We start from the raw sequence: 24,677 nt of genomic DNA, 5'->3' as shown, positions 1-24,677 counted from the left end.
ACTTTATAGGCAAGAGATAATCTTGATATTTGGTCATTATTTACTCACTCATATGAGTATCTTTTGGCATTTGATCCTCATCTGCAAAGGCAACAGGAATGTATAGATTCATGGCCTAAACTTCTTGGCCCACGTTATTGCCCCACAACCCAGACTGCCATCTGCTCTGCTGTATTTTGTTTGCAAGTAATTTTACAAGATGAGTAAGTCTTAGGGTGGCAACGGAAATGTGGAGTTAAGACTAAAATTCAGGTTCATATCACTTTAAAAAATTAATTAACTTTTCATCAGCTATCTCATTTGTCTAGTGTCATGGAATGACAGAAACTTACCTTCTCTTTTCACCCTATGTGTAATTGTCACTGTCCCACTGCCAAAGTTTCAGACCATCCCAGCCATGAAATGAACCTGTTTCACATTCTTTCCATTCCCCCCCCCCTTTGTCCCATAACAAGTCTAGCTTTTAATGAATGTAGGAGTTAGTTTTGCCCAATTTGTCAGCTTGCTTATTCTTCAACACTTGGCCAGGTTTGTTGGAAGAAACACTACACTGAATAGGAATTCAGAGGACCTGGTTCTATAGTGAACATTCACTTATTGATTGAACCCCAAGTACACATTTCTTCTGGCCATCTTTTTCTTTAAAGGTTATCTTCATCATGTAATTCATGGATGAGAATCGTGGAGTGATATCCCGAGTACTCCTGCATCTAATTCTTACCAGTCCCTATAATTAAACCTCAATTCTGTTACTAAAAGGACTCCGACTCTCAGAATCAAACCAATTCTTCTTGAGAACTGAGAATTGAAACTTTCTGGAAACATGATTTTAGATCACATCTTTACCTTGTAATAAAGTCAGAAAAAAAAGCTAGATAGAAAAAATCAAGACTCCAAACTCCAGTTTTAAATTTAGTGACTTGGATTCCTCACTCAATACTTGAGTTTCTGATAACCATCATCTGAGACTAATTTTTCTTAAATATCCTGGCTTTCTAAAAGCCTCCATTCTGACTTACAGCAGTAGTGAATAAAAAACATAGTACCATAAGTGCCCTGCAACCAAGTTCTTAAGAACAGAATCTCAGTCACTACCATATTTCCATAATCTAAATCAATGCCTAAGACATAGTAGACAATCAATTAATATTGGTTAAAAAAATCAAATGGATTTTCTCTAACTGAAATCTGTTGGATTCACAACTGAGAAACTATTACTTTAGGAAAATAAACACAAAATAGGACAGTGTAGTGCCCTGCAGATCAATGTTGTTCTATATTGAAATTGCATAACTATCCCTTCTGCTATTAATTCAGATAAACCAATGTACAAATCTTAGTCCTCAGAATTTATTGGAATGACATTCAACTCAAACCCAGGTGCTCCTCAGGTTGGATTGAAATTGGCTTTGGAGAGGTCACTAGAAAGTGTGTGAACTGGGTTGAGCCAGATGGCCAACTCATACCTTGTACCACATAGTACATTTTTTCTTGAGATTTTTTTAATTTATTCTTTTTTAATTTAGCACATAACCAGTGGCACTCAGAGAGTACTCTTTACTCTGTGCTCTTGCTCAGGGATCACTCCGGCTAGGGTGTGTGGGGGAAACTTAGAGCCCCATATGTGGTGCCAGGGATCAAACTTAAGTAAGTCTTGTGCAAGTCAAGTGCCCTAAGCACTGTGTTCTCTCTTCTACATCAATAACTGATATTTTTAACAAACATTTATTTAATTAAAAGTGAAGTTATCATTTGATATTTTCCATATGGCCATAACATTCTTCCTCATAGAGAACTATTTCATGCCTTAACACTGAGGTGTCTGGAAAGGCTTTCTTTTCTTTAATTTTCTCTTCTTTTTTCTTTATGAGTCACACCCGGTGATGCACAGGGGTTACTCCTGGCTCATGCACTCAGTAATTACTCCTGGCAGAGTTCAGGGGGCCATATGGGATGCTGGGAATTGAACCCAAGTTGTCTGTGTGCAAGGCAAATGCCCTCCCCACTGTGCTCCAGCCCCTAGAAAGGCTTTCAATACTGGAAATGGACTTTATTCACTCCGTTTTATTCTCTTCATGTTTAGATTAGTTGCCCATGTAGCTACTTACTGTGACAGCTTATCAAGGGTGAAATTTTATATGGTTTCCAGATAGCCATAATCGTTGTCAAGTCATGTCATATGGATTTTGAAAATGTTCCAAAGGAAATAGGTTTTCAAGTAGTTGTAGGGCATGTTAAACTTTATTGATCTACCAATACTCACAAAGAGAAATCTTTTATGGAATAGCAATAAAGTAATAAAATACTATTTTTACTTTGGTGAAAAATAGATCAGACATTAACTTAAACACAAAGGGAAGGAAGGTTTGCTCCCTCTTTAGAGTGTCATAAAATGAAGTAGCCTTCTGACAATTCTGATTACATTGGCTTTTAAGTAGAAGATGACAATGATAGGGAAAAAAGGCACATGAACCGGCATGGCAATATTTAAAGGTTTTGTGCACAGAAACATCAAACAAAATTATGCTATTGGGACAAAGAGAAATAGCATGAATGGCACACATGCTTTGCATACAGCCTGGGCCTGACCCCAGGCACTGCATGGTTCCTTGTCGGCCACCAGGACTGACTCCTAGACACTCAACTGGAATTATTGGCTGAGTGAGCTCTGAGCACTGCCAAATATAATGCCCTACTGCCCTGCCTCCCCCATCCGCCGAGTAAAAGAATGACTGTCAAATTTGAGAGTCCAGTTTTTCAGTTCCACAAAGTGATGAATTGTCTTGAGTAAAATCCCCAGCCAACTGTCCATGCATAATGAAGTTCTCTGGCACAGTATCCAATGCACTTTAGATTTGCCCAGGAGATTTTTTAAAAATTCTCTTATACCTATGCTACACCTGCAGCCAATTAAATCAGAATCCTGGGAGATTGGTATGTTTTAAGGAGCCCCCAGGTGATTCTAATGAGCCAAATTTAAGAATTCATGACCTATATTTTTGCAGCCTACTCATATCTTCTTATCACATTGGTTCTTTCATTCAGTAATTACTCACAAAGAAACTACCTCTATATCATGTCAGTGTACTAAAAAAATGAAAATATTTAACAAGAACAACAAGCAGTAAAGAGTACTATCTTCAAAGAAATGAAAGATTTAAAGAAGAAAATCCAATTCATGGTAATAATAACTATAATAGAAAGTACCTTGTGTTAATTGCTTACTGGATACCCTAGACAATACTCAGTGTTGAACATGGATCCACTGCATTCAATCCAATTTACTACTTCTATTGATGTGGAGGACTCAGTGCCAGGCTGTTTCCACTCAGGGAGCCCCAGAGGATGGCAGGTGAGAGCCCTCCCTGCCCCAAGGTATCCAGCCCCAACAACTGACCTCCACTACCAAACCACCACCAACCTCCAGGACACTTTCGGTCCGTGCAGTCATGACACATCATGGGACACTTCCTACCCATTGCATTGTCCACAATTACCACACCATGTTTGATGGAGTTCAGACAGTAGGCAACAGACTATATATATATATATATATATATATATATATATATATATATAGTCCCTGCAAGCTACCGAGAGTATCCTGCCCACACAGCAGAGCCTGACAAGCTACCTGTGTCATATTCAATATGCCAAAACCAGTAACTGTAACAGGTCTCATTTCCCTGACCCTGAAAGAGCCTCCAATTGTTGGGAAAGACGAGTACGGAGGGGCTGCTAAAATCTCAGGGCTCCTTTGGAGGTGGTCCATCGAGAAGATGGCATTGCCCTTAGAGGTCTCCTTAACCCTTTTTCTATGTTAGGTCACATATTTATTTATATGAAAGAATATAATACAATTAAAGACTTTACTTGGAAGTAAATTTTGTCGTTCACCTTTCAAAATCTCAATCTAGACTATAGAAACTATCTTTATATGTTTTAATATTGAAGATCAAACTATTGTGTGCCATTTATAATTTTAAATAAAATGTTATTCAATTAAAAATCTCAGGGCTGGGATGAATAGAGATGTTACTGGTGACTGCTCTTGTAAATTGACAAACACTGGGATGACAGTGATACAGTGACAGTGATTGATGTGGACTCTCAGTTTCAGAGAAGTTTTGTAACTTAACTGCTAAAGCAATATTTTTCTATATACATAGATAGGGTTCACCCTAAGAAGCCCATCTCTTAACCATATATACGATGGAGGAGTGGGTTAAAATGCTACAAAATCCCAGAATAGGAAGCTTATCACTAAGTCAGAAAAGGAGGATGTTTGTAAGTGCCTCATGAAAAATGAAAAATGTAAAAATTTATGTCCAGAAACAGAGAAATGGATAAAGAAATTTTGATATACACACAATGGAATACTAACCAGGCACTAGGGAAAAAAGTCATTGAGGGCACAAAATTTTAGATGGAATTGGAGGGCACCATGATGAGTGAAATAAGTCAGAGGCAGAAAAAAATTGAGATTGATCTGACTCATCTGTGATATAAAGAGTAACAAATCAAGGATATGGATGAAACCAATCAATAATGAACATCAAATACCGGAATACTGACCTGAGAGGGCCAGGTTAGTGGCATGGGGAGAGGAGAACTGGTAGGCTGTGAAGTAAACTTAAGTGGAAACTTATGTGGGGGGTGTCCAGCACATGGGTGGTGCTAAGGGAGGTAACAGTATGCACCAAAACCGTAACTGTGAATTAACATGTAATGGGGAAGGTTTGGAGAGAAGGAATGTTGGATAGGAAGTGACATAAGAACAGAGTGAAGGTCATGGACCTGCAGAGGCAGGGGTGTGCAGTAACTTTTTAGATCAACACCAGAAGTTTGAACATTATTGTCACTCTATCAACAAACCTATAACCAAAACAATTTTGTAAGATTTTTATCAGGAGAAAAATTAAGTTATACTATAAAAGACAAAAGAGCATTTCTATATGCGGAAGTTATGTCAGTATTGGAGCAACATACAATTATTTGTATGATGGTGAAGCTGATGTTAAGAAGAAATTTGTCTATGGTATGCCTTTTACCTTTGCCATAATTATTCCTGAAATTTAGGAATAAACATTCTAAACAAGTAGCTCATGTAGAATGGCATTGACCCTCAATTATGACTAAAACATAGTAACTGACACTGTACTTACCAGCTCCTCATTGTTTAGTGAGGTTCTGATCACCATTGCCAGAGAGAGTCCAGACTTCCGGGCAGCCAGGGTCTGAAATAAATGGAATCAAGTAATGGATACAAGAGGTGAATCAAGACCCTATTGCTCGACAGATAGTAGAAATGCAAAATAATCTTTCTGGATATAAAAGATAACTTTGGGACTTAGAGCTCTTGTCAGGCACGCACAAGTATGCAAGTTCAAAGTCAGTGTCATCAACAAGTGCTCACAATGTCCTGATGGCTCTGCTATATAGGGACCCTCAGTGATAAGGGGCCAGGAACACGACTCAGGGACTTAGAAAGCACTCAGGCTAAGCATAAGGTATTAAGTATAATCATAGAATCACTCATACACTCAACAAAAAACTTCATTTTCCCCCCAAGGTGGTCATGGATGAATGCCTTCATAAAACAAGACTACTCTCAGTTGGTCTGTGTGTGAAGCACACTGGTTCAGTTTTGTCAGTTTTCACAGTTCTTTGGAATAGTCTGCCACATATATAATCAGGACATGTTCTTACAACTGCCAATTTTTATCAGCTGGGAATCAGGAGAGACATATTTGTTTTTTCACTCAGTAAGGGTAACAGAAATTTAAGATAAAAGCCAGGTCTCCATGGATTCCCCACTGAAAAATAGAACCATTACACTCTTGCTATCAGAAATATATGCAGTCTAATACACCCAACAGGACTCTACAGAACTTTGAAATTCAGACCTCTATACAGTAATATTAAATCTGTTATCCCATAAGGAGGCCACAATGGAGTAGCTTATCAAGTCTGAAGCATAGCTTCTTGGAACGACAAAGCCAAGCATTCAGAATTGGAACAATCTTGAGCAAGCACTCTCTGTGCAGCTTCACTCCCACTGTGTAAACCTAAAATTATGTTTGTGTTCTATTTTAGTCTGCTTCTGCACCTGTTGTAGACACAATTTGGTTTGTCTTTCAGAAATGAACTAGAGGTTGAATTCTCAGACAACCCAAGTTTTCTTATATTTTTATGTCTGATTTTTAATTCCCCATATGTTCTGCTTTTTGCAAAGCATGAGTGCAATATATATTTGCTAAGAGTGGTAAAAATACAACACAAATCAATTGAAAAAAATTCACTCACCATGGCCTGAAGATTCCAAATGCCAGAGGAAGCAAAGTACAAATGATTAGACAAATAAAAAGTGAAGAAAAAATATAAAATGCTTAAGAAACCCAATACTCTGAAAAAATTGACTGCATAATGGCAAAAATCTCAACTAATTATATGAATGCATCATGCATTTAAGTATAAGGTCCTTCTAGTAAAAAATATAATCTTACTGATTTAAAAACAGAGATATGAACTTCAAATAAAGGTTTTTGTAGCAAAATATAAAATAACATATAATAAAATTTGTCCTTTCTTGTTGTAAAAAATTTCTGCTCTCTGGGAAAACTCATTTTTATGTCACAAATCATTTTGTAAAAGTCTACAAAAAATGTGAATACATTGTAGGTGATAGAAAATGCTCTTTTACATCAATGAGTTTATTTTTTATAATGTGTATAAAATTCCTTACAGTTCTAGGTTATTTCTGGCACAATTCAAAATTGAATACTTTGAGTATACAAAGTAATCTTTAGTGTTAATAGAGATTTGGTGACTTGGATACCATGGTTTTCTTTAGATGGTAGAATTACTTATTAATTCTGCTAGATATGATCTTTTAACTTAATTTAAACTTTTTGAGTGTGAGTTTCCAAGTAGTTCTAAAGCCTTTTAGGGCTGCACTGGTATGTGGGTGAGGAAAAGGGTGCCAACCACATGGTGCTGAGGTCAATTCTGGAACCTCAAAAAGGCAATATATGGTCATCATCTAATGAAGAAATAAGGGGTAGGAGCATCGCCCAGAGAGCTGGAGAACATGCTTGACATGAATCAGCTTTCCACGGTAGCCAAAATACTGCTGTGAAACCATTCTATGAAAAAAGAATTAGTTAATATCATCTGCTTGTTTCATAAAATATTAAAGTCACTGGATTAAGGGATGTTAAAAAAAAGTCTTAAACTGTTCATTGATATGGTTCTCATTAATAATGCACCAAAGCCCAGTTGTAGAAGCCAGATTAGCATGCATTGCAACCATTTTCACTTAATTACAGGGTCCTTTGCTGTCTCAATAAATATTAAAGTTCAGAATTATTTCCTCTACTTAGAAATCTTAAAAAAAATATGTTCTGCTTAGTAGAGTTCAGATTCCTAATATACATATAGTTAGACACCTAATGGGAAGGAAAATATGTCGTCTTATGAAAAGAAAAAAATATGTAATCAAAGAAATCTAAAACTTACCACATCTCGTACAATAGGCAAGGTTTTTTTCCGGCGGAGATCAGGCATACTGTCAATGCCATAAAGACCCCTTCCAGCCCTGACAACAGGAGAGAAAAAGAGGAGCATGATTTTAGTAGATAACTGGCTTTCTGTGTATAAACCTTCTGTTCACAGTAAAAAATATGAGGTAAATTAAATTGTTAATTAAAAAAAGATTAAACAATAAGGAGATTAAAAGTCACTGTTATTGTTTCACTAACAAGGTGGCAAAGATGCAAGATCCTGGGAGCTCACCAAAAAAGGAGAAAGACTATATCTACCACACCCAGTTTACCAGACCATTTGGATAGTTCTAGGTAATTGTAGATAATCTAGATATTTGTAGACTTCTATACTGTGCTCTTTCCCTTTTTGTATGACTGACCGAAAAATTAACAACACCATTAGGTGTGTGGAACTTTGTGTTTTCAGGGAAAAAGAAAACGTGAGTAGGAGAGACAGTAATGGAATTTAGACATTTTGCCTTGGATGTAGCCAACACTGGTTAATGCCCAGAATAGCTTATAGTACCACCAATAGCAGTCCCTGAGCACAGAGTCAGAAGCAAGCCCTGAGCACTCTTGAATATAGCCCCAAAATAACACACACACACACACACACAAACCCACACACACGCACACACACAAACACTCACAGAGAAATGAAAGATAAAGAAAAACAAGCAGTTTTTGTGGAAGTATGATTTGACTTTACAGGTAAAGAAACTATTTTGGGGGGTCCTGAGATATACACCAGGGTTAAGGCACTTCTCCCATCTGTGGCCAACCCTACTTTGATCCCCAATATCACATTGGATTTCTGAGCACTGACAAAAGTGATTCATGAGAACAGAGCCAGGAGTAAGTCCTAAACATTGGCAGGCTTGGCCCACGCCCTGCTCAGAGAAATTATCTTCATTATAAAAATATAAAACTTGTGTGCTTTATCATAGATTAAAAACCCAAATCTCAACAAACAATAGGCAAATTTAAATTATTAGGGATAATAATTAAATCAGAATTTCACTTATCTGAATTTATCCCACAGATAAATTTATAAGATTAAAATAATTTGTTGTGAGGTGACAGGCACTCTCCTTGTATGCCACTGACCACATGTGAATCCCTGGTACTACATGATTCCCAAGAAAACTAAAGGGCCATCAAGCATAGAGTCAGAGTAGCCCCTGAGCACCACTGGGTATGGCCCTAAAACTTGGCACCCCAGTAATAATTTGTTGTATGGGGGCACATTGTAATTTTTTTTGTTACAGTAATCTAAATATTCAGTAGAAGGATAAATAATTGAATTATGGGCTGGAGTGATAGTACACCGGGTAGGGCGTTTGTGTTACATGTGGCTGACCAGGGTTTGATACCTCCATCCCTCTCGGAGAGCCCGGCAAACTACCGAGAGTATCCCGCCTGCACAGCAGAGCCTGGCAAGCTCCCTGTGGTGTATTCGATATGCCAAAAATAGTAACAACAAGTCTCACAACAGAGATATTACTGGTGCCCGCTCGAGCAAATTGATGAACAATGGGAGGACAGTGCTACTACAGTGCTACTACATATTAATGTATATAATGGTATAAATATGATAATTAGATGAACTTGTTTAAGTATACTTAAGTATTTGAAGGCTATTTGAGCATTTAAGCTTGAAGTGTTTATTTAACTATTTAAATAAACAGAATACAAACACAAATGAACTTTAATTTAATATAATCTCATCTTGTCATTTTGACAGCACTAATACTTCCAATCCATGAATAGATGATGTGTTTCAATTTTCTAAAGTTCCCCTGTTACATTTTTTAGTAGTTATTCATGGTTCTTTTTGTGTGTCTTTCACTTTTTGTTATGCTGATTCCCAGGTAAATGATATTTCAAGGCACAATTATGAATGGGATTGTTGGTGTTTTTGTTTTAAATTTATTTCTCTTTCTATTTCATTATTTGCATATACAGAAGTCATAAATTACTGTATGTTTATTTTGTAACCTACTAATTTCTGTACAAGTCTAATATGTCCAGGAAGTTTTACTGTGGAGGCTTTAGGATTTTCTAAGTAGTAGCAGGTCCTCTCAAAATAGTGACAGTTTAACTTCTTTTTTGATCTGGATGCCCTTAATGTCATTTCTTGTATAATTGCTATGGCAAGAATCCTCAACACTATATTCAACAGTAGTGGTGAGAGTAGGTAACCTGTCTTTTAGCTCAAAGCATTATATAGATTCAATTTTTTTAAGACAGAGGTCAAATACTATCAAAATTTATATGGAGAAATAAAACCCCTGAAAAATCAAATAAATCCTAGGTAAAAGAGAAAATGGGAGGGTTTCTTTCCCCAACATCAAACTATACTATAAATCTGTAGTAATAAAATATGCAGTACTGAAAATTCTCAGGCCAATGGAACAAAATTGAGAATTCAGAGACAGATACTTAGGTATATGGGTACTAATCTTTGATAAGGAAGCAAGTAGTATAAAGTGGAGTAAGGAAAGTCTTTTCAATCAATGGTATTAGGAAAATTGGTCAGACACATGCAAAATAATCCAGACCCCTTTCTAATACCATGCAAAAAAGTCAAATAAAAAATGAATTTTCAATATATAACCTTATTGAGAAAACCATAGGTAGATAACTTCATGATAGTGAATCTAAAATTACCTTCAATTATTAAATGCCACTGGCCAAGCAAATAAAAATAAAATAAACAAATAGAACTGCAACAAACCAAAGAAGCTTCTGTCTGGCAAAATGATGACCAGAAAAGCAAGACACCTCAGGAATGGATAAATATTTGCTAACCATTAATCTGAAAATGGTTAATATATGGGATATAGAATGCACTGATAGGCCTTTAACAGAAGAAAATAAAACATCCCATCTAACAATGGGAGATAGTGATGAACAGAAGCTTCCTCAAAGAAGACATCAGAAGGCCAGAATACATATGAAAAAAATTGCCTGCATCACTTATCATCAGGGAAATGCAAATCAAAACAATGAGATATGACTTCACACCAATGAGACTGACACACATTACAAAGAACAAAATCAACCAATGTTGGTGTGGATGTGGGGGGAAATGAACCCTCATTTACTGCTGGTGGGAATGTTGACTGGTCCAGCCTGTTTGGAAAGCAACATGAAAACTTCTCAAAACACTAAGAACTGAGCTTCTAAACGACCCAACAATTCCACTTCTTGTCATCTACACCAAAAGTTTAAAAATTCTATTCAGAAAAAAAAAAGATTTACACTCTTTTGCTCATTTTAGGACTATTATCAATAGTGATAAAAATCTGAAAACAACAAAATATTCTGCCATATATATATATATATGTATATATATATATATATACAGTGCAATACTACCCAGCTTTAAGATGAAGTAAAATAAATATAGCACTGTAGCACTGTAGCATTTTCCTTCCATTGTTCATCAATTTGCTCAAACGGGCACCAGTAACGTCTCCATTGAGACTTGTTGTTACTGTTTTTAGCATATCAAATACATCACGGATAGCTTGTCAGGCTTTGCCCTGTGGGCAGGGTACTCTCGATAGTTTGCCTGACTCTCCGAGAAGGAGAGAAAATAATATATAAATAAAAGAGAAAGGCTGCAGTCATTCAATAATATGCTATGCGGATGGATCTGGAGACTATTATGCTAAGAGATTTTGCTCGAGCAGGTCCAGTAACATCTCCATTTTGAGACTTGTTACTGTGTTTGGCATATTGAATATGTCATGGGTAGCGAGATACTCTTGGTAGCTTGCCAGGCTGGAGAAAGACAAGCTGAATTATTTGTTTCACATCAGATAAATAAAGAAATACAATAGGGTAATAAACAATGCCCAAATGCAACAGAAACTGAGAACTTCAGTAGGAAGCTTCCAATAAAGGGTGTATGGGGGACAGATTAGAATGGAGGAGGATACTGAGACAATGGTAAGGGAATACATGTGTAATTTTACCTAGAACAGTATCTAGAAGGATACTTGTAAGTTTAATAGCCATAGTTGTTTATGCAAAATGGAGTAGGACAAAAGAGATTTTCGCTGTTGATTTTCAATTTTCAACATTCTTATAAGTATTCCCAATTATTTTTCAATTTAAAGCACTGTCCTCTCGTTGTTCATCAATTTGCTCGGGCGGGCACCAGTAATGTCTCCATTGTGAGAGTTGTTACTGTTTTTGACATGTAGAATACACCCTGGGAGCTTGCCAGGCTCTGGTGTGCAGGTAGGATACTCTTGGTAGCTTGCCAGGATCTCAGAGAGGAACAGAGGAATCGAACCTGGGTCAGCCGCATGCAAGGCAAACACCCTACCCACAGGACTATTGCTTCAGCCCTTAAATTTAAAATAAATTCAAAATCAAAATTCATTACTTTTATGTTTGTCGAAATAAATTTGATACATTTAATTGAAATTTTGTGTCAGCTGTTATGCTAGACAATCAGTAAGGTGTTAAGTTCTCCTCTGCCAACTTGAAGGAAATCTCCTGGGGGGCCTCTAGCTCAAAGTGAGTTTTTGCACCACAAACAACTTTGTCCATACTTTGAGCAGTTCTTTCATTTAAACAGGGTACAAAAGCCAACAAAAGGTTATCAGCACATTATTGAACAGTTTTTCATTGACACAATAATGGCCTCTGTTCTAGCTGCCTAGCTTAGCAGGAATAAACTTTTCTTATTGGGTTTTGTGATAGTCATGATCTTAACTCTAAAAGTCCTAGTTGTTTCAGTAATCAGAAAGGTGATCAAGTACATCAGAGACGTCATGTGAAAAAGAAATACATGGTAAATGCATGGTAAGAGTAGCAAAGCCGCCATAAATAAATTGGATTTAAATTGAGGATCAAATATAATAAGTATAACATATTAAAGCCATTGCATAAGAGTTGGAAGGCTATCTATACTGAACAAATTATACTGAAGATCATTCACTTCATTTCTAAATTCTAGCTGTTATAAAAATTTAAAAAAATACTTAGGGCTGTAGCAATAGCACAGCGGGTAGGCCGTTTGCCTTGCTTGCAGTCAACCAGGGTTAGATTCCCAGCATCCCATTACCAGGAGTAATTTCTGGGTGCATGAGCCAGGGGTAACCCCCGTGCATCGCTGGGTGTGGCATCACCCCCCAAAAAATACTTGTGGGTGATCAAAGAAGAGAAAGGAATTAAAATTAATGGAAGAAATGTTTGGTGCTCACATGGTGCCAGGAAACTGGACTCCTCCATGCAAAGAAGTGCTCAGCTCAAAGACCTGTTTATAACACCTGCACTGTCTTTTAAACTTGAAAAAATCAATTTTGCCCAAATTTTGCTAGCTAGTAGTAAATGTGTGTATATATTAAATATAAATATATATAAATATTCACACATACATATATAATGTATATACCATTTCTGTTAAACATATTTTAAATATGTAATAGAATTTTCCTTATGATCAGTTATTTACATTATATGTTTTATTCATAATTTAACCCTTTTCAGCAACTATTATTTTCTATTAATGTTAATACTGAATGATATTTATGTCTGTGTAATTGAGGATCCCATTCCCATTAACTCATGATTCAATTCAGCCCCAATCCCTTTAAAAAATGGTACTTAGTTTAGCAAGGGCTGGAGTAATAGTACAGTGGGTAGAATGTTTGCTTTGCAAGCGGCAAACCAGGATTTAATACCTGGCATCCCCTTTAGTCCTCCAAGCCTGCCAGGATGATCACTGGGTACAGAAGTAGGAATAAACTCTGAACATTGCTGGGTGTTCCTTCACCAAAAATAGTCAAAAAAATAATAATTTCAGAACTATTCTACTAATTTTTATAAAAATAAAATTAACCCAATGTCATTTTTCTGAAGAATTAACCTGTATATTTTGTAGATATTAATGTAAATAATAGCTGGAGCGATAGCACAGTGGTAGGGCGTTTGCCTTACAAGCGGTCAACATGGCCAACCCAAGTTCGATTCCTCCACCCCTCTCGGAGAGCCCAGCAAGCTACCGAGAGTATCTCGCCCGCACGGCAGAGCCTGGCAAGCTACCCATGATATATTCGATATGCCAAACACAGTAACAACAAGTCTCATGATAGAGACGTTACTGGGCCCGCTCGAGCAAATGCAAATAAAATTTCTTTTTAAAAATTATTTCACTATGACACTGTTTTAGTAAATACCTAAAAGGTAAAATATGAACAAAATAATTAAGTTATTCCAAATTTCTCATTCAGAGCCCAACTTTCTAGAGTTGCTCTTCACCTAAAAATTGTTAATGTATGGGATTTATCTAAATTATTATTCTGTAAGATAAAGTTTTTTATTTTATTTTTAATTTTTATTATTTTGTATTTTTACATTATACATATTATTCATAACTTGACCTCTTTTTAGCATCTATTCTTTCCTATTAATGTTTAATATTGAATGATATTTATGTCTGTGTAAGTCTGTGTAATTTTTCTGCATTATTTTTTATTTTTCCCTAAGAAATATTTTTCTCTGATGCAAAATTTGACATGAGTGTGCATTAAACCTTAACATAAAACACCAAAGCAAGCAAGCAGGACTGATAGATGTCATTATGTTTTATTTATTTTTTTTAATTTTTATTTAGAAGATTGCAGTTGTGCTACCCATCCTTGGAAGTAACAGTCAAACTTTTTCAAGGACACTTTCAACTAAGTTGGTAAGAATAAAGGTAAGAATAAAACTGTAATAGCAGCTTGACTGCCAATGCTTTAAAGACATCACTAGTTATTAAGATGAATCTCAATTTGCTATAAGATGTAAAATTAGATATTAAATATTAGAGTGATAGTATACTGAGTATGGTGCTTGCATAAAAATAGGTATTGTGCAACCAATTAAGTATAATAATATAGTAATCTAGTAATCTATAGACCGCCCCCCCATACACCCCTACACTGCCCATTCTGGGTCTTTTTATTTTTGCTAAGCTGTTTGATTTTTTTTTAACTTTTACTAATTTTTTTTATTAGTGAAACACCATGAGGTACAGTTGTAGATTTACAATTTTTTCTGCTTGGGTTTCGATTATACAATGATCAGATACCCATCCCTCCACCAGTGCCCATTTTCCACCACCATGGATAATATCCCCCCCACCCCCATCCCCCGCATCCCCCCCTGCCTCTGTGGCAGGGCAATCCCTTGTGTTCTCTCTCTCCTTTTGGGTGTTGTGGTCTGCAAAAGAGGCATTGAGTGGCAAACATGTTCAGTCCATAGTCTATTTTCGACAAGCTGTTTGATTTTTTGCCTATTTTCAAAATTGCCAATAAAGTCGCTTTTCTAGAAAACATATCTAAAAATGTCATTTTTCATACTCAAGATTACTTATTACTTAAAAGATATATTACAAACCCCTTTCTACTCCAATAAATCCTGGTGGCTTCTTCAATTTCTTATCTTAGGATTCTTGCTCTGCTTGTACTCCTGTTAGATCCTGGGGCCATCACACCATTCTCAACCTGTCTGATTCTCTGTGCTTTTCTCTCTGGAAGCTGCCTTCACTGCTTCAGAGACCACCATGGCCTAAGGTTTACATATTTCTGAAATGGAAGCTAACATAACTAGTGATTTTATAAAGTAGATGGAATTCCTCCCATCTCAACCAAATAGAGTTATTCAGGCCTTTTGGCACATGAAAAGATGCTCTTCATCACTAATCATCAGGGAGATGCAGATCAAAACAACAAAGAGATATCATCTAATGCCACAGAGACTGGCCAACATCCAAAAGAACAAAAACAAGCAGTGCTGGTGTGGATGTGGGGAGAAAGGGACTCTCCTTCACTGCTGGTGGGAATGCCGACTGGTTCAGCCCTTTTGGAAAACAGTATAAACGATTCTTAAAAAACTAGAAATTGAGCTCCCATTTGACCCAGCAATACCATTTCTGAGAAAATATCCCTGATTGCCAAGGCATCGAAAATCAGATGGGCCAGACACATAATGCGATTCAGAAACATCTGATGAACTAGAGCTGTTACTGAAGCTGGATTCCATGGAACGTCAAAATAATGCCTGGCCAGCCACCTAGGAGATGGTCAGGCTTCCTCATCAAGACCCTGAATGAACAATTTGAGGGTCTCCGTGTTCCTGGAGTGAGCAGATGCTGGGCTACACTAGCTCACAGGAGGGGTGAATGGAGACATTACTGGTGCCTGCTCGAGCAGATCAATGAGAACAGGATGACAAGTGATACAAGTGACATCCCAGAGAGGCAAAAAAGTATAGTAGAAATGACATCTGCACTTGTGTGTTCATTGCTGCAATAGCCAAAATCTGGAAAAAAACCCAAGTGCCCAAGAACAGATGACTGGCTAAAGAAACTTAAGTACATCCACCCAATGGAATACTAGGCAGCTATTTAAAAGATAAAATCATGAAATTTGCTTATAAGTGGACCAACTTGGAAACTATCTTGTTAAGTGAAATGAGTCAGAAATAGAAGAACAGTCATAGAAAGATTGTACTCATCTGTGGAATATAAAGTAACAGAATAGAAAATTAACACCCAAGAATAGCAGGGATAAGGACCAGGAGGATTGCCCCATGGGTTAGAAGCCGGACTCATATGCTGGGGGAAAAGACAGCTCAGATAGAGAAGGGAAAACCAAGTAAAGGGTGTTGGTAGGGCCCGCTTGAGTTAGGAGATGCCTGCTGAAAGTAGACTATAGACCAAACACGATGGCCACTCAATACCTCTCTTGAAACCCACAACACCCAAATGGAGAGAGAACAAAGTGAATGCCCTGCTACAGAGGCAGGGTGGGGGGAGGCGGGAGGAGGGGTAGTGGGAGGGATACTGGGATCATGGGTGATGGAGAATGGACACTGGTGGAGGGATGGGTACTCAATCATTGTATGACTGAAATGCAAACACCAAAGTTTGTAAGTATGTAAATTACAGTGACTCACTAATTAAAAAAATAGATTTATTCAATGCCCGAGTTTGATTCCTCCACCCCTCTTCCAGAGCCTGTCAAGCTACTGAGAGTATCTTGCCCACAGGGCAAAGCCTGGCAAGCTCCCCATGACGTATTCAATATGCCAAACATAGTAACAATTGCCACAATGGAGACGTTACTGGGCCTGCTCGAGTAAAATCGATGAACAATGTGAGGACAGTGACAGTGACAGATTTATTCAACATCAACTCTGTGAATGTTTGGGATGGGCAGAACTATGACTCAGCGAGGAGAGAATCATGTCTCCTATTTTTCATTAGTTTTTGTTTCTTTTGGGGGCTAACGCCCTGATACACTGAGGAAGGGTGTGATGTTGGAATTATGTGCAATACGAATCATATTGTAAAGCACAGAATATCAACCAGTGAAATTTTTATAAATAAATAGCAGTCCTTTATTGGGCCAGAGCAACAGTACAGTATGAGGGTGGTTGCTTAACATGCAGAATTAGCCAGATTTGGGCTACTGAATTCCTCTGAAACCTGCCAGAAATGATCTCTGATTGCAGAGTCAAGAGTAAACCCCAAGTATTTCCAACTGTGAACCCAAAACAAAACAACACAAAAAAATAACAAGCAAGCAAAAAAGTGTCTTTATCCTCTCAATTTTCTAAGCCCTATCACAAAGTAGAAATAAAAAACTCAAAGAATAAAGTTCATCCTAGAACACATCATTCCAGACTCCTATATCTACTCTTCATGACCTCCAGATTAGTTTTAAGCATTTCAACAAAGTATGATGCATATTTGTACTGGAAATTTCCCAGTATCCTCTAATCTACCCTCAATGTTCTCTTTGGAGGTAACGATATTAAGGTCTACATTTTATTGTTCAATAAAACTAGTGTGTGTGTGTGTGTGTCTATGTGTGTGTGTGTGTGTGTGTGTGTGTATATGCATGTGTGAATTTTTTATTTTTTCCCATATAATGTTAAGTAATTCTTGGCTTAAACATGATAAAAAAACTGAATTAAAGTTAATGGCTGTACAAAAAAATTATGTTCAACGGAGTAACACTATTCAATCTTAAAGTCAAGTGCAAATGAAACTTCAATAGTATTCAGCATTTCACATCTCCCATTTCTTGCTCACTTGGGGCATGTGTTAGTAAATTTATATACTGAAATGGTGAAGTTCCCATCTCTTTAGAATGGTTTCTTGGGGCTGGAGGGATAGCCCAGTGGGTAAGGAGCTTACTGTGCATTCCATCAACCCATCTTGGATCCCTGACATCCCATAGGGGACTGGTGCACCTCTAGGGGTAATTCTTCAATGCAAAGCCAGGAGTAAACCTTGTGCATTCCCAAGTGTGGCCCCCAAACCAATAAATAAATAAATAAAAATAAAAGGTTCTGCTTTTTTCTTTCTCTTTTATAGTCACCATCTTGTCCCTTCTCCAATTCATACAGCAATTCTGAGTATCAATGAGCTCCATAAAAGTAGAAAGGAAACATATATTCTCTGAATGCCTGGAGCACAGTATTAATAAGTAATTTTCAATTTTCTTGATTATTCCTACACTCTTCTCCACATTTTCAAGACAAGTCATCCATTTTCAAAATTTTTCCCTGAAAACATTTTTCATGTCTCATTTTGATTTCCTAATTTTTATATTGTCATTATTTCTCGAGTCACAGAGTATTAAAATACTAAATAATAACTAGGGCAAGCTATAAAACTCAAACGATCTAAGAAATGGTATATTCCATTTCAATGTCTGTAATTTAGGGAAATTAAAACTAAGATACAAATAATTAAAAACTTGTCTGAGTATCCAGATTAATTCTGGAAATACTCTGAACTTTCATCCAGAATTTCTCAACCAGGGGCTATGTGGGTCCCCACAATATTTCAAAATGTGATATGGGTGAAAATTATACAAAGACACACTGTAACATGAGACTTAGGATCCAACTCTAGGATAGGAGGCCTCATCAAAGAAATAACATGATAAGGAGTCACAGTCTAAAAAAGGCTAAGTAATACTGCTCTCGCCCATCATCACAGAGTTTCTCTCTTGTATTCTGTATAGACAAGATACATCAAGCTTTGTACACTTTCCTTCATTATATATCATGACCCATATTTAAGTTAAGAGTAGAGAAACACCCCCAACTCAATGGTCTCACTTTGATAGGTAGTTCCTCAAGGCCTGAGGCATGGCTAACCTCAAAGGAAAAAGAGCAAGGAATCACAAAGAAAATCACTTCTATATCTCAGGTGCTGCTCTTCTTTATGGATAAAATAACAAAGTTGAGATATAGTTGTATATTAGCCCATGTAGACTTATTTTAAAGGGTATTGCATATTTATTAGAGCAGAAATAAAATTTCTAATTTTAGTAAAAACAATGGGGGCTGGAGTGATAGCACAACAGTAGGGCATTTGCCTTGCGCACAGGCAGCCCGGCCAAGCCGGGTTTGATTCCGCCACCCCTCTCGGAGAGCCAGGCAAGCTACGGAGAGTATCTTGCCTGCACAGCAAAGCCTGGCAAGCTACCCGTGCTGTATTCGATATGACAAACACAGTAACAAGAAGTCTCAAAATGGAGATGTTACTGGGCGCACTCAAGCAAAATCGATGAACAACGGGAGGACACTGTTCTGTTGGACAGTGAAAACAATAAACAAATTCTAACAACCATTTTTCATGAATTAACAATGGGGTAGGGATGAGTGGATTTTGGGATTATGCAGGTTGAACAAAACATTCAGGTATAGGATATGATGATATTATAGTACCAAGTTTATATTTATTTTTTTCCTGATCAGTGGGGCTAAAGCGATAGCACAGCGGATAAGGCGTTTGCACTGCATGTGGCCGACCCAATCAGCCCAGGTTCGATTCCTCCTCCCCTCTAGGAGAGCCTGGCAAGCTACTAAGAGTATGTCGCCCACACGGCAAAGCCTGGCAAGCTACCCATGACGTATTTGATATGCCAAACACAGTAACAACAAGCCTCACAATGGAGACGTTACTGGGCCTGCTCGAGCAAATTGATGAACAATGGATGGACAGTGCTACAGTGCCTGATCAGTGATTCCTGTTTGTTACTTCTCTCCTCAGTAGCTTCATCTGTTCTCAGACTCTCTGGATATATGATCTGAAGCAAGTCTTATAACTGGCTGTCTAAGTAACATCACTGAATTAGCAAGCAATCGCACCCTCACCCAAAGTTGCAAGAATAGCTTGCTCTGTTCAGAAGTGACTTTAATTAGTTTACCCATCTGTTGGAAAATAATTATTTTGCAACCTATATTACTTTGCAACTTATACAAATACTTAAAAGAATAGTGTCCCAGGAAAGGCACTAGAAGTGAACAGACCCAGTTTTTAATGCCTAAGTACAAATTTTACCTAGTTATCATTACACCCAAATTATTTCATGTATATAACACACATGAAACATGTTGCTACAACTGCCTATATCTGACTTCCCCCCATATTGCAGACACTTTAAAAATAGGAACTGATTTATGAAACATGTCCATATTGATTTCCAAATAGGTTCAAACACTTTAAACTCCCACCAATAGTGGATGAGGTTTTTTTTTTTACCCCATGTCCAGTGCAACTTTTCAAAAAACTAAGAATTGAGCTTTCCTAGGAACCAGAAATTCTACTTCTCTGTATCTACCTTATGGGCTGAAAAACCCTATCCAGAAAATTACATATGCACTCCTATTTTCATAGAAACATAATTCACAATTTGAAAAACCTAGGAAAAACCCAAATATTTCAGAGAAGAGGACTGGAAGAAGGGGATGACTGTGGAGCGAACTTTGAACCAGGCAGGAGCACTCTGATGGAAGGTCTGATGTAGGAAAACTTCTTACACTAATGTAAATCATGGTGCCTAAAACAACAGCAACAAAATTTTAAAGGAACTCGGAGCCCAGGAACATTACTCAGTGGTAGAGCCTCTGCCTTAAATGCATGAAGATGGGAGTTCATTCTTGCACTTCTCTACATCTGTGTTGAACATGATGGTATATATACACACCAGAGAACTACTTTTCTAAAAGAAATGATTAAATCATGAAATTTACTTCTATGTGGCTGGATTTGGAGGTTATCATGCTGACTGAATTTAGTCAGAAAGACAGGGATAGACACACTATGGTAACTCTCATTAAAGAAACATATTAAGGGAACAATAAATAGCCAAAGATAACAGAACTTGAGAACCGATCTACTCTACAGAGTTGAGCTTACAATGGAGGGGAATAACGACTGGAAGATGGTGGGAAGATGGTGGGAAGTGGGGAGGACAGTCTGGTGGAGCATGTCGTATTGGGATGCTGCGTGCAAGAAACCTTCTCATTAACACTCATTAAAAAAATGACACACATACACACACAGAAAAACTTTCCTAAAGGAACTAGCATCCCAGGGAGGTAACTTACTGTTGAAGCATCTGACTTGAATGCATGAAGATAAGAGTTCAACCCTGCACTTCTACATATCTCTGCCAGATGTAGTCTTGTTTCACCTGCATAATACTCAGTATCACATGCTCCATGATGCAAGTACCAAAAACAGGCATATGTATCACAGGGCACTAGGACAATCACTACAAAGCTAATGGATAAAAGTGGAAAAACTAGTATTTGGAAGATAGACACACTCCTCATACATGCTATTCCTTGCATTTGAACCACAGAGCTGCATAGCCCCCTGAACCAAGACTATCTGGCCAAGTTCGTTATTTACTGAGCCCAAACAACCACAGAATGATAGGTCTCACCAGAGAAACTTTACCAGGAATCAGCCTGGAAGTTTTTGGAATCTTTTTTAAACAAGGAACTAGATGAAGCTTACTTTTAATGTGTGATGTTTCATATAGATTTTTGCATATATCAGTATTTGTGTGCATACCACTTTGTAAATAGTACTGTCCTGTAGCTCTGTCTGCCCATTGTTCATCAATTTGCTCGAGTGGGCACTGGTAACATCTCCATTGTGAGACTTGTTGTTACTGTTTTTGGCATATCAAATATGTTATGGATAGCTTTCCAGGCTCTGCCGTGCAGGTGGGATACTCTCGGTAGCTTGCTGGGCTCTCCGAGAGAGGCAAAGGAATCAAACCCAGATTGGCTGCATGCAAGGCAAATGCTCTACCCATGGTGCTATTGCTCCAGCCCTTTGTAAATAAAAAATAATAAAATATACTGCGGGTAGGGCGTCTGCCTTGCACGCAGCCAACATGCCCGACCCGAGTTCGATTCCTCCGCCCCTCTCGGAGAGCCCGGCAAGCTACCGAGAGTATTCGACATGCCAGACACAGTAACAACAAAGTCTCCAATGGAGACGTTACTGGGCCCGCTCGAGCAAATCGATGATCAACGGGAGGGCCTTTACTATGTTTGAAAGAATTTCAATGCTATTTTAGGGAGCACTAATTTTTGATGTGAAGCACTGTGATTTACAAAGTGTTAATGATAGCGTGCCGTGTATGCTACACCCTCAATTCTCCTCCCAGCAGCCCTTATCCCACCCACACCCGCCCTGAAGTCCTTGGTAAGTTTAATTCCTTAAGCAAGTTGAGTGAAGTCAGCCTGGAGAAGAAAGAGATGCAGAATGATCTTGTTTATATGTGGGGCATAAAGAAACAGTATGGGAATGTTCACTGGCAACAGAACCTGAGGGTGATATATAGACAGATCTTTCTAAAGCCGATAAATATGCACTTAGAAGCTTGAGAAATTAGAGATTAAAATGCGTACCTATCTTACTGTCTATTTCATGATTTGGAACAGAATTACTATTCTGACAGATATGCTTCCTTAAAATTTCTGAAACAAATATTTAATTCTCTAATCCAAAATGTTGCTCTTACTGTTCTCAGACCAAGAGCATTTTAACAACTCAGCAAAATTAGGGAATAAATAGAGAATAACCATTGTCTATTTATAACAGGTAAGCCTTTCATTTTCAGAGAGTGTCACTGAATCTGAAATGGAGCTTTATTTAAAAGCACATACTCAGCTGCAAGATAACAACTGTAAGTTAAATAGAGACAAATACATTTATGTTTATCTTAAGGCACAATCAATTCTACTAGTCTCACTTAGTGTCAAACAGAAAAAAACTGTCAAACAGTTCTAGAAACATTTTTGCACCAAATATTTAAAAAAAAAAAAAAGAAAGGTCTAATTAAAGTGGAGGATAGGGATTGGGAACCAAACAACATAAATTTGGAGATTTTGTTTTACTGATAAGAGAAACAGAAAGAGGAATGGCCTTGTATATTCTGCTCAGCTCCTAAAAGGAGCTACTCACGCTTATATAATCAGTAGTATTTTTTCTATGGGCTGTGAGTATTGGGACTATTTTTAAATGATTGCATAGAATTTTCTGGATTGGGGCAAGATCATCTAGTTAAGCGGGCCCAGTAACATCACCATTCTACAATTCTACAAATTCCCATTTCAAAAAGGGGTTTTTTCAGGATCGTGTCTGTAATGCACAGAAGGTGAAGTGTTCTGTTCTGGGTGCTAGCCTGTTTACTGCATGCCCCCGCTTGAGCAGTTTGGGATGAGAAGACTAGCTACTTACATTTTTGAGTTGACCTCATCATGGAGATGACACAAAAAGAATACAGGTCAAGTGTAGTGATAATCTCACACAAGATAACAGACTAAAGGTCAGACTTTTCTCCCAGGTAATATGTGATGGTCACAGAATAAATTTATTCCCAAAATCATAGAATGATCGATTTTCCTTCCCAAAGTAGACTAAAGCATTGAATGAACAGTAATTAGAATTCCATACTTTTAAAGCAGATATTAGGGGGAAAATGAAGCTAATTAGAAATGACTTCTTGGCTTCGATAATCAGGGAACAGTGTATAAAGGAAGAAACATATTTGACCAATTATTATACCATTGTAGTTAAAGTTGCCTCCTGACCTGAATCTGGTTTAGAACCTATTACACACTCATTTAATTTATCTAGTGAAGCAAAAGCAATTCAGACTAGATATACCAATGTGGCGAATCCCAAACACTGAACCATTTCTCTTTTCATATAAAGGTAAAACATTGAGATAGGAAGTGTAAGGTGAGATAGTAGGCATTGGGCATATTAATTCTGTTTTACCCAATGCTCTTGAATAGACTGCATGGCTCTAGAGACCAATTTTACACAACTTTTCGTAGTGCAAGATGCCATAATAACAGCTTAAAATTGGCCATGATGGTTTAAATTAGACCATGAAAACAGGCAAATACCACAAAACAGAATCTTTCCTTACTACCATTCATCAGTTGTACATTCACCTGTGTCCTAAGAATAACATCTCTTGCTGATATACCAAGTAAGGATTCTCTTTAAATTGTCACATGAAGAGTAAAATATATATTTTTATCTGTTTTGGGAGTCACATCCTGCATGGTTCATGGGCAACTCCTAACACAGTGCTCAAAGGTCATTTCTGGCAGTATGTAAATGAACATGATTGAGCTATTTTTCTGACCCAACTAAGAGAATACTATTATCTAAGTACAACAATCATGTAAGTACAAATAGTAAATTAGATATACATGTGAAAATAATTGAATTCATCACTTATCACTTATCACTTAACTTCCCATTAGTCGTCGATTTGCTCGAGCGGGCGCCAGTAACGTCTCCATTTGTCCCTGTCGCGTGCTAGTGTAGCCCAATGGCATCTCTTCGCTCCGGGAACATGGAGGGCCTCAAACCGATCGTTCATGATCTTGACAAAGAAGTCTGACCATCTGGTAGGTGGGCGGCCACGCAGTCTCTTGACATCCCGTGGAATCCAATCAGTAACAGCTCTAGTCCAACGGTCGTCTTTAAATCTCATTACGTGACCGGCCCATCTGATTTTCGACACCTTGGCATATGAGACAGCGTCCCTGATCCTTGATCGTCGACGGATGTCAGAACTCCGGATTCGTTCTCTCATTTGAGTGAAACGTGATATTCCAAGCATAGCTCTTTCTATTCTTCTTTGGGAGACCTGAATGGCGTTCTCATCTTGTTTGCGTAGGGCCCAGGTCTCTGAGGCATATGTTAATGCAGGAAGAATAGTGGAATCAAAGAGATGTGCCCGGAGCCAGAGGTTCTTCGTCCTCTTAGCTATTTCTTCGACGTTC

The 24,677-nt window shown here is 37.7% G+C and overlaps 1 protein-coding gene across 1 annotated transcript in view; it reads right to left on the bottom strand.

Annotated features, from left to right (window-relative positions):
- UNC13C (unc-13 homolog C) overlaps positions 1 to 24,677 on the bottom strand; it is a 626,361-nt gene that overhangs the window by 430,873 nt on the left and 170,811 nt on the right. Inside the window, exons 4-6 of the mRNA XM_056115400.1 lie at positions 7,519 to 7,597; positions 6,307 to 6,312; positions 5,166 to 5,237 (exon numbers count right to left, since the gene is read on the bottom strand). Coding sequence (XP_055971375.1) covers positions 5,166 to 5,237; positions 6,307 to 6,312; positions 7,519 to 7,597 — 157 coding nt within the window. The remainder of the gene's footprint in view (positions 1 to 5,165; positions 5,238 to 6,306; positions 6,313 to 7,518; positions 7,598 to 24,677) is intronic.

The sequence above is a fragment of the Sorex fumeus genome, unplaced genomic scaffold (assembly GCF_029834395.1).
Source record: "Sorex fumeus unplaced genomic scaffold, SorFum_2.1 ptg000029l, whole genome shotgun sequence".
NCBI classification, from domain to species: Eukaryota; Metazoa; Chordata; class Mammalia; order Eulipotyphla; family Soricidae; genus Sorex; species Sorex fumeus.
This window is presented reverse-complemented; position numbering and strand designations above follow the sequence as displayed.